The 10,474-nt window shown below is 55.2% G+C and overlaps 1 protein-coding gene across 2 annotated transcripts; it reads right to left on the minus strand.

Annotated features, from left to right (window-relative positions):
- Window positions 1–6,791: 6,791 nt before the first annotated feature.
- Window positions 6,792–10,209, minus strand: MYD88 (MYD88 innate immune signal transduction adaptor). Of its 2 annotated transcripts, XR_005529305.1 has the most exons (6): window positions 9,840–10,209; window positions 8,937–9,071; window positions 8,338–8,518; window positions 8,069–8,160; window positions 7,023–7,803; window positions 6,792–6,881 (listed from the first exon to the last, which is right to left on the minus strand). XR_005529305.1 is itself a non-coding variant. In XM_039237269.1 (5 exons), the coding sequence occupies exons 1-5, from the start codon at window positions 10,165–10,167 to the stop codon at window positions 7,649–7,651; spliced, it is 891 nt and encodes a 296-aa protein (XP_039093200.1). In that variant the 5' UTR covers window positions 10,168–10,209; the 3' UTR covers window positions 6,792–7,648. The 2 variants fall into 2 exon arrangements, 1 of the variants encoding a protein (XP_039093200.1); XM_039237269.1 differs by having other exon boundaries at window positions 6,792–7,803.
- Window positions 10,210–10,474: the final 265 nt, after the last annotated feature.

Consider the following 10,474-nt stretch of genomic DNA (forward strand, 5'->3'; position numbering starts at 1 on the left):
CAGTGGTCATTCTTATAATGAAGAGTATTTTTTAAAAACAAGACAGTGGGTAAATGCAGGCGAGGACGTGGAGAAAAGGGACCCCCAGGGCCTTCATAGACGGGCCGTTCCCCTTCTGCCAGCAGCCCTAACGCCTGACTAATCTAGTCTCCGTTGGTCATTTTGAGTAGACTTTCATTTATTTATTTATTTATTTATAAATATCTGAGAGAGAGAGACAGCGTGAGCAGGGAGGGGCGGAGAGAGAGGGAGACACAGAATCCGAAGCAGATCCAGGCTCTGAGCTGTCAGCACAGAGCCCGACGCGGGGCTCGAACCCACGAACCGTGAGATCGTGGCCTGAGCTGAAGTCGGACACTTAACCGGCTGAGCCACCCAGGCGCCCCAAGTAGACTTTCATTTTGACTTATTAACGATGTTTAGAGAGTATTTCTTTGTATAGATATTTAGTAGATACTCAGTATAATATTGTACGTACATAATTTATCTCAGTTCTACTTGTGTTCACACTAGCGGTTTGAATGAGGTGTCAAAAGTTTCTTTAAACCCCTGTTTATAATCGTCTTAACTATTTCCTCGGCATTAATTGAGAACCGTATCAGACAATCCACGAGTGTGTGGGAGAGGGGATGCTAGACTGGGCCAGATGGGCTTCGCTGTTCTGAGGAAAGAGGAAATCGCAGGGACCACAGAGTCCCTCCCCCCGGCCAGCATGGGTCCATTTCTCCTTTTGATCGTGCAGAAATTCTCATACTGTACTCATCAACTTCCCTAATTTATCCGGCATACAACCACTAAACCATCAGACACCACTCAAGAGGAGGAAGCATTTTTATTGACTTGTTTTTGCATTTTAGTTCTTTTTTCCTGATGTCCCAAGATTCTTTTTTTAATCATTTATTTTCTCTTTCAGAAATGTCCTGTAGCTATTTTTAAGGGTAGGTCGGCTGTCGACAAACCCTCATCATTTTTCTTTGTCTGAGAATGTCTTCATTTCCTCTTCCTTCCTGATTTTCACTGGATATAGGGTTTTACGTTAACAGTTCTTTTCTTTCAACACTTGAAAATGTGGTGCCACTTTCTGCTGGCCTCTGAGGCTTCCAGTGAGAAAGCTGATGTCATTCAGATTGTTTTTCTCATTATAGGGAAGGTGTCATTTCTCTCTGGCTGTTTTCAGGATTTTGTCTTTGTCTTTAGTTTTCAGCAGTTTGACTGTGATGTATCTTGGCGTGGATTTCTTTGGGTTATCTTCTTCGGGATTTCATCAGCTTTTCGAATCTATAGGTTCAGGTCGTTGCCGTATTTGAAAAATATTCAGCCATATTTATTTGAATACTTTAAAAATTCCACCTTCTTGGGGCGCCTGGGTGGCTCAGTCGTTAAAGCGTCTGACCTCCACTCAGGTCATGATCTCATGGTTCATGAGTTTGAGCCCCGCGTCGGGCTCTGTGCTGACAGCTCAGAGCCTGGAGCCTGGTTTGGGTTCTGTGTCTCCCTCTCTCTCTGCCCCTCCCCTCCCGTGTGCATGCTCTCTCTCTCCCTCCCTCCCTCTCTCTCTCTCAAATAATAAATGAAAAAACCTTATTGTTAAAATAAAATCCTTGTCAGGTAATTTCAACATCTATGTCATGTTGGTGTTAGCACCAGTTGGACTGTCTTTTCTTGCTCAAGTTGAGGTTTTCCTGGTTCTTGGTATGAGGAATGATTTTCAGTCCCGGACATTTTGAGTTTTACGAGATGCTGGGCCTTATTTAAACCTTCTGTCGTAGAGGCCTTCTCAGGGACACCTGGCTGGCGCAGTCAGTAGAACATGTGACTCTTGATCTCAGGGTTTGAGTTCAAGCCCCACACCAGGCATGAAGCCTACTACTACTACTACTACTACTACTACTACTACTACTACTAAGGTCTTCTCAGTGCTGTCAGATGGAGGTTGAAGTTCAGGTTTCCTGCTCAGCTTCTGTTGACACCCTGGGAAGTGGGAATTGGTGGGGTACCTAGTTCCTGCTGGGCCAGCGTGGGAATTCAGACCGCCCGGGAGCCCCTGCTGATCCCACCCTGGCCTGGGGGGAGGGGCCTCCGTACTGCCCCCTTGTGGCCTCCACGGACATGGGGAGGCGCACAGGGCCTCGGCCGTGGGGAAGATCTGGACTCTCCGCCGGCCTCTTGTGACACCGCCCTGCGTGGACGTCTAGGGTCCCCGTTGGGCTTGGCGGGGAGGGTATAGGTGGTAGTGTCGTTCTTTCTACGGTGTTTGTGGCTGGAGTAGAGTGATTATTATCTAAGAGTTTTCTTTCCTTGCTAAGCTGCCCCTTGCTAGTCCTTTGGCTAAAAAGAAAGAGGAAGCCCTTTTTTCTCTCTCTTTTTTTTTATCAGTACCGATCAGCTCCTGGGTTGCTGGCTTCTCCGATGCTCAGTCTGTGATACATAATGCGAACAGAAAACCCTGGGAATCCCCACCCTGCCATTCTGTGGGTCCCAAGGTTCCTCAGCCAGGCTGCCTTCTTTCCACCTTTCAGAGTCTTCCTTATGTTTATTTTAGTAAGTCCAGGTTTTTTTTTAACAGTATTTAACAGAAAGGATAGGGAGATGTGTGTTTACTCCATATTTTCCCAGAACCAGGAGTCCCCGGGGCCTTTTAGACAATTTATTCTGCATGCTCTGGCATGCCGCAGCCAGTGGCGACGAATTTCCCCCGAACTGAGGGTGACTTCACCCGCCCGCTGCCAGCACAATGGCCCAATGTGTTCTGCTCTGTGATTCCAAGTTCACCTCCTAGAATGTGAAACCGCTCCAGCCTGGTCTGAACAGGCGCTCACCAGCTTCCCGCCCCTTGCCTCTTCTCAGCTCCGCGACTCAGAGGCCCCGAAGAGGCCTCCCTGCTGAAGGCAAGAAGGGTATTCACGTCGTCCTGGCTCGGCTGAGGGGCCGTGGTCCCTCCCCCCCCCCCCCCCCCCCCCCCCCCCGCTATGAACCAAGGCTTTCAGTACAGCGGCTAGGGAGGCGCAGCCTTCTCTTCCAGGGCCCGGGGCCGGGTCCAATGCCGCGCCATTCGTGACAGTCCCTTTTAGGGGCGCCTGGGGGGCTCAGTCGGTTGAGTGTCCGACTTTGGCTCAGGCCATGATCTCACGGTTCCTGAGTTCGAGCCCCGCGTCAGGCTCTGTGCTGACAGCTCAGAGCCTGGAGCCTGTTTCAGATTCTGTGTCTCCCTCTCTCCCTGCCCCTCCCCTGCTTGCTCTCTGTCTCTCTCTAAAAACAATAAGCATTAAAAAAAGAAAAAGAAAAGAGAAACTCCCGTTTAAAATAAAGTTAAAGAAAAATATTTTGAGTTAAAATAGTCTTGGTAGGGGCGTCTTGGTGGCTCAGTTGGTTGGGCGTCCAACTTTAGCTCAGGTCATGATCTCATGGTTCTTGGGTTCCGGCCCCACATCAGGCTCTGTGCTGACAGCTCGGAGCCTGGAGCTGCTTCAGCTTCTGTGTCTCCCTCTCTCTCTGCCCCTCCCCTGCTCATGCTCTGTCTCTCTCTATCTCTCTCAGGAATAAATAAAACATTAAAAAAAATTTTTTTTAAATTTTAAAAATATATTCTTGTATACTTTTTTCATAGCCTCAAAACGAGTAACTTTTAAAGAACCAGTTGTCAGAGATGAGATTTTCAGAAATCTAAAAAGACATGATCAAACTTTCTGTCTACTTCCCCAACCACATGAGAACAGATTTGTTTTTGTTTCAGTCAAAACTGAAAATTGATGATTTTAGCACACCTGCATTAGGGAGACGCAGCAGGAGGGACATCGGTCCAAGTGGAGCAGCAATGCTGCTTGTACTTTTAAGCTGAACACAAGTTTTGTTTTTTTTTTTAAATTATTTAATGTTTGTGTATTTTTTTTAATTTTTTTTATGTTTTATTTATTTCTAGTAGAGAGAGAGAGACAGCGTGAGCAGGGGAGGGTCAGAGAGAGAGGGAGTCACAGACTGAAACAGGCTCCGGGCTCTGAGCTGGCAGTCAGCACAGAGCCCCACGCGGGGCTCGAACCCACAAACCGCGAGATCATGACCTAAGCGAAAGTCGGACGCTTAACTGACTAAGCCATCCAGGCGCCCCAAGCTGAACACAAGTTTTAACTGTCACAAATTGTAGGGACTCCTGGGGGGCTCAGTCGGTTGGGTGTCCAGCTTCGGCTCAGGTCATGATCTCACGGTCTGTGGGTTCGAGCCCATGTCAGGCTCTGTGCTGGCAGCTCAGAGTCAGAGCCTAGAGCCTGCTTTGGATTCTGTGTCTCTCTCTCTCTCTCTCTCTCTCTCTCAAAAATAAATAAACATTAAAAAAATTTTTTAAAGAATTTCATTCCTTTTGAAGGCTGAATAGTATTCCATTTTATATGTATACTGCGTTCTGCTTATTCGTTCATCTGTCAGGGGCGTTTGGGCCGCTTGCCTGTTTGGGCTTGTGAGTAATGCTGCTGTGACTGCGGGCTCTTCCAGACCCTGCTTTCTGTTACTTCGGGCACATACTCAGAAGCAGAGCTGCTGGGTCCTGTGGCAGTTTGCCGTTTAAGCTTTTGAGAAGTTGCCGTGCCGTTTTCCACGGCAACTGCGCCGCGTTACGTTCCCACCAGCAGTGCACAGGGTCTTCCACACCCTTGCTAACACTTGTTTTTTCTGGCTCTGTTCTCTTGATAGTGGCAGCCTCGTGGGTGTGGTGTGGTACCTTGTTGTGGTTTGGGTTTGTATTTCCCCGATGGTTAGTGATGTTGAGCATCTTTTCACATATGCATTGGTCATTTGTATATTTCCTTTGGAGAAATGTCTGTTCAAGTCCCTTGCCCGTTTTTCAGTTGTGTTATATTTCTTTTTTTTTTTGAGTTGCTGGAGTGCCGGATATTAATCTCTATCAGTTTATGACCCAGATTGTCTTTCTACAGATGACCTGTTTGAACCAGGACCCAACATCGTCACACGATATCGTGTCTATTTTATTGCCTGATCTGGCAGAAACCCCTCCCTGTTGTTTCCTCGTCGCTGCTTGTGGCAGAATTCAGGTTCCTAGTCATGTAGATGTAGACTTATGGTTTTGTATTTTAACTTTGCCGCTTCCCTCCAAAATTTTCTGCTTTTCCCTTTCATAAAATTTCAGCTGTGAATTTTCCCTATTGAAAACTGAGGGGTAGGGCACCTGGTTGGCTCAATCAGTTAACTGTCTTTGGCTCAGGTCATGATCTCACAGTCTGTGCTGTCAGCGCAGAGCCCACTTCAGATCCTCTGTCTCCCTCTCTCTGTGTCCCTCCCCTGCTCTCTCTCTCTCTCTCTCTCAAAAGTAAGCATTAAAATGAGAGAGAGAGAGAGGGAGCTGAGTGGGGTGGGAGAGAAAGAGACAGAGGGAGACACAGAATCTGAAGCAGCTCCAGGTTCTGAGCTGTCAGCACAGAGCCCGACGTGGGGCTTGAACTCAAGAATCACAAGATCATGACTGACTGACCCACCCAGGTGCCCCTAAAAATGTTTTTTAAAGAGAAACGAGGATTTCTCTATCAACGGTTCCCAGAGCACTCAGCCCAGGTTGAGAAGAGGAAGCTTTCTGGCGTCTGCGAGCCGCCTGTGGGGAAGCGGGCACTGGTGGAAGAGATGTGGGAGCTGCGTGAGCATCGGACGGCCGTGAGGGACACGTTCAGGTCGCCAGCCTGGCCTGGGGGGTGCGGGCTCTTCCCGCGTCGTGACCGGTGTTCCCCGGAGCCCCCTGCGCCTCACGGCCAGGAGCCGCTCCGGAGACCGTCCCCAGCCGCGGGGGCCAGGGGGCAGATGGGCAGTGCGGCTCCGCTCCCCGGGGACACGGGAGGGAAGGTCTCGGGGCTGCGCGGAGTACGGGGGGCCTTTCTAGGAGTCCTGACGGCACGGGGGCCGGGGAGCCTCCGGTGAGCGGGCGCAGGGCCGCAGGGCCGCAGGGCGGCCGCTGAGAGAGGAGCTGCGGTCGCTGGCAATGTCTGCGCACTCTGGAAGATCGCTAGAGTCGTCTCTCGGATTAGAATTGTCTATCAGTGATTTTTAAAAATAATATATTTTCCAGGGCGCCTGGGGGGCCCAGTCATTTAACTGCCTGACTTCAGCTCAGGTCATGATCTCAGGGTTCAAGCCTGCCTCAGATTCTGCCTCCCTCGCTCTCTGCCCCTCCCCTGCTTGTGCTCTGTCTCTAAAATAAATAAACGTAAAAAAATAATACATTTTCCAAACTTTCTTGAGTGAACGGTAACAAAGTGACATTCTATTTAAAAATAGATCAGAAACAGGGCACCTGGCCAGCTCAGTTGGTAGAGCATGCAACCCTTGATCGTGGTCAGGGTTGTTGTTCAAGCCCCGCATTGGGTATAGAGGGGACTTAAAAATAAAATCTTTAAGAAAATAATAATAAGAGTAAAAATAGATCAAAACTTTCAGGGTTAACACAAATCGCTTAAGGACCGTTACCGGTAACTGAGTTCCCCAGGCATCTGTGGGCGGGGAGGGCAGTTCTCCAGACCCTCCTTGGAGCCTGGAAGAGCCAGGCCCGGACCCGAAAGCGGGGCCCCATCCAGGGAGGACCAAGTCTGGTGGAGGCGAGCAGTCTCCCTGGCGTCTGGGACCGAGGCCTCAGCCCTGGTGAGGCCCGGGACGTGCGAGCAGGCGCCCAGCCTTCCGGAAGCCCCTGCCGAGCAATCCCACCGGAACCTGCCCAGTGGGCCCGCTTCTCTGACCCGGGAGAGCTTTATCCCCAGTAAGCTGCTTCCAGCCCCCCAGACACAAATCAAAACTGCCGCTCCAAAAGTAGAGAAGCCTTTATTACACACCCGGGATACAGAGGAGAAGAAACACAGGCATGACTCTGTTCTCCCAAACTCTCACAATGCCTATAAAACAGGTAGGAAAGACACTCTCAAAAATTGTTTAAAAAATATTCCCCAATGTCAAAGTGGGGATAAGTGCATGAGGATCATGCAGGGAGGGGCCTCTGGTCCCCCACCCACCCCCAGGACCCTGAGGAAAGGCACCTTGCTCCAGCCTGGCTGCATATGGAGCAGAAAAGACACGTTTTCTATTCGATTTAGGGTCCTGCGGTCTGCCCTGGGACCGTGACGTTTTGTCCCCCCGAGAAGAGCTGGAAGGCGACTAGCCTACAAAAGCCCGGGGGCGGGAAGAACAGCTGGGTCTGCCGCTTACTGGCGAGGCCAGTTCAGGCAGCTCGCTCGCTCTCGTTTGGGCCGCGCTGAAGGCACGAAGGCTGGCATATCGGGTTCTGTCCAGAGTTTGGTTTTGATGAAGAGGGAAAAGAAGAGAAAAGGAACACACGTGGGCCCACCCTCCCTGGTTCTCGGGTGGGGAAACCGAGGCCTGAGGTGTCGGGTCAGAGGTGGCTCTGCCGGTGCCCTTCTTAGTCCTGGCTGGCTCTGGGTCCCACTGTCGCGGCCGGTGAGCCAGCAGGTGACACGCTCCTGGTCCGTGCGGGGCGGGAGGTGCGATGCCCAGATGCGCCATGTGTGTGGAGTGGGCGTCTCCAGGGACTGAGAGGCGAGTGGCGCACAGATTCCCCTACAGCAGGTGAAGCAGGGGCGGAGCCCAGGTGCAGGCGACAGGCAGCCGCCCCCCGCCCCCCCCACCCCGGGGCCCCGGGCGATCCTCAGGGCAGGGCCAGGGCCTTGGCCAGGCGCGTCCAGAACCAGGACTTGGTGCAAGGGTTGGTGTAGTCGCAGACGGTGATGAACCTCAGGATGCTGGGGAACTCCTTCTTCATCGCCTTGTACTTGATGGGGATCAGTCGCTTCTGATGGGCACCTGCCAGCCAAGAGGTTCAGAACCGGCACCGGGCCCTCACTCCACAGGCAGCGGGGTCTGTCCCCGGCCCACAGGCCTGCCCCCAACCCAGCACCCACGGCACCCACTCCCTCACACAGAGGGCCCCCGTGTGCACACACACTCAGGTGTGCAGAAGCCTACAGGAGTTCCTTGGTGCTGCAGGCATGGCCCTCGGTGAGGGACTGATGGCGTCCTGACGCCCCGCCCGCCCACTCCTCGGTGACAAAGGCAGAGGTGAGCTTACCAGGAGAGAGGCTGAGCGCAAACTTCGTCTGGAAGTCACATTCCTTGCTCTGCAGGTAATCATCAGAGACCACCACCACCATCCGGCGGCACCTAGGGGAGAGCGGCAGGCTGCAGGCACCGGGCCAGCGGGGGTCACCGGGGGATGGCCTCAGGAGGGGTCCACTGTGGTGCGACTGGACAGGGTCCAGCTGGGAGGATCTCAGCATCTGGGCCCCTCGGGCAGGCCTCTGTGCACCCGCCCACTGGCCCCCTGGCCCCCCGGCCCACCTCTTCTCAATGAGCTCGCTGGCGATGGACCAAACACAGGTGCCAGGGAGGACATCGCGGTCAGACACGCACAACTTCAGCCGATAGTCTGTCTGTTCCAGCTGCCGGATCATTTCCTGAACAAACTGGATATCGCTGGGGCAGTAGCAGATGAAGGCATCAAAACGCTCAGGCATTTGCCCTGGGTGCAGAGCACAAGGGTGACGTCAAAGCTCTACGGGGGGGGGGGACCCACCAAGAACCCCCAGCCCAGGTGACTCTGGTCCTGAACGCTCCACTGATCCCAAAATGACACGAAGAAGAGAGTGCCCTTCCCTGGAGGAAAGGTGAGTGTCCCCCCCCACCCCGCCCCCCGCCTCCCCACCCTGGCCCAAGCCGTGGGCTGACCCTAAGACAGACACATCATTTCATGAGTCTCACGCCAACTCAGAGGTAGGATTATTATTCCCATTTCCTAGGTGAGGAAAGTGAGAAATCAGAGGGATCGTGACTTGCCCAAAGGCGGGCCACAGCCCACCCGCTTTCAAAATCTATGATCTCAGCGCAGGACCTATGGCTCAGCTGTCACGCCCGCCGGGCGGAGCGCTACTGATCCTTACCCAAGGGGTCATCAAGCGTGGTGATGCCCGCCAGCTCGGACGTCCGTGGGTCACTGCTGTCGACGGCAGGCACCTGTAGGGGCTTCTCAGACTCCTCCTGCTGCTGCTTCAGAACATACTTCTGGCAATCCTCCTCTGTGGGGGCGAGACGGGGCGGGCGCTCCCGGGTTTGTCCCCGCCTCTGTCCACAGTCGGGACCCGGGTTTGTCCCCCGCCTCTGTCCACAGTCGGGACCCGGGTTTGTCCCCCGCCTCTGTCCACAGTCGGGACCCGGGTTTGTCCCCCGCCTCTGTCCACAGTCGGACCCACGCTCAGTCCTACAGCTGGGAGAAGCTGAGCCCCGGCTGGCTCTGACCCTCCCCCAGGGAGGGTGTTCTGGTCATCTGGGAAGTCATCGCAGTCAGGCCGTGTCCTGGCCCTCCCTCCGAGGACTCCTGCACCCAAGGTCTGCTGCTTCTAGGGCCCACCCTGCCGGGCGCGAGGGACTGGACCCCACTGGTGGGTATGTAAACGAGCCCCCAACCGGGCAAGGTGCAGCCGTCTGTGTTATGTGTCAGCCAGCGGCAGGAAGGGATGCGTTTCCCTGGGACCTGAGGTTCCAAGACGGGCAGCTTTCTGTCCCTCCCCTGCCCTGTGGCTCTACCTGAAGTCCTGACCCCGCGCCCCGTAGAGGACCCCGATTCTGACTCCTGGCCCTACGTGAAAACATTGCCCAAGATGTTTCCCTCTGCTGACTGCCTCTCCCGGCCTTCACCTGCTTTCCCCAGTCCCTGTCATCCCAGTGTCGAAAGAGGGAACCGGTCGCACTCGGCGGTGCCCCCTCCCCCGCCCCCCGCCCCCCGGCAGGCTGGCGACCGTCAGCGCCCCCCCACCCCGGACGAGGCCGGGAGCGCGTGTCCTCACCGATGCTGGGCCCCAGTTCCACCAGCACGTCGTCGCGGCCCAGCCCGGCGAGCAGCTCCAGCAGGCGGCCCACCGAGGCCCCGGGGCGCCCCTGCCAGGCGTCCAGGAGCCTGCCCGTGGGGTCGGCGTGCGCCTCCAGCTGCCGGATCTCCAAGTACTCGAAGCCCATCTCCTCGGCCAGCGCCCGCCAGTCGGCCGCCACCTGCGTGCGCACGTTCAGGAACAGCGACAGGCGGCGCCGCACCCGCACGTTGAGAGCCGCCAGGGGCAGCGAGGGCGCGGGGGGCGCGGGGGGCGCGGACCCCGCGCAGGCGCCTCCCGCAGCCATGACCGCGGCGCTGGGGCCTCGCGCGGCCGGCCGGCGCTTCCTCCTTCCCTTCCCGCCCCCCCCCGGCCCCGCCCCGCGGGTTTCTGTTTCCGAGAAGCGCCGCCCCGCCCTGCAGCCGGAGCCCCCACCCCGGGGTGGAGGCGGGGCGCCCCACCTCCGCCCTCGCGGGCTCGGGACCTGCCTGCGGAGGTGCGGGGCCCACAGACCTGTCCAGGGTCTGGGGCGGCGGCGGGGACACGACCCTCCTGTGGGAGTTGAAGGAAATAGAGGCCTTGCTCTTGGGGATCCACACCCTTTCCGCTGGGGA

The sequence above is a fragment of the Hyaena hyaena genome, unplaced genomic scaffold (genome assembly GCF_003009895.1).
Source record: "Hyaena hyaena isolate Hyena2069 unplaced genomic scaffold, ASM300989v1 scaffold_121, whole genome shotgun sequence".
Taxonomy (NCBI): Eukaryota; Metazoa; Chordata; class Mammalia; order Carnivora; family Hyaenidae; genus Hyaena; species Hyaena hyaena.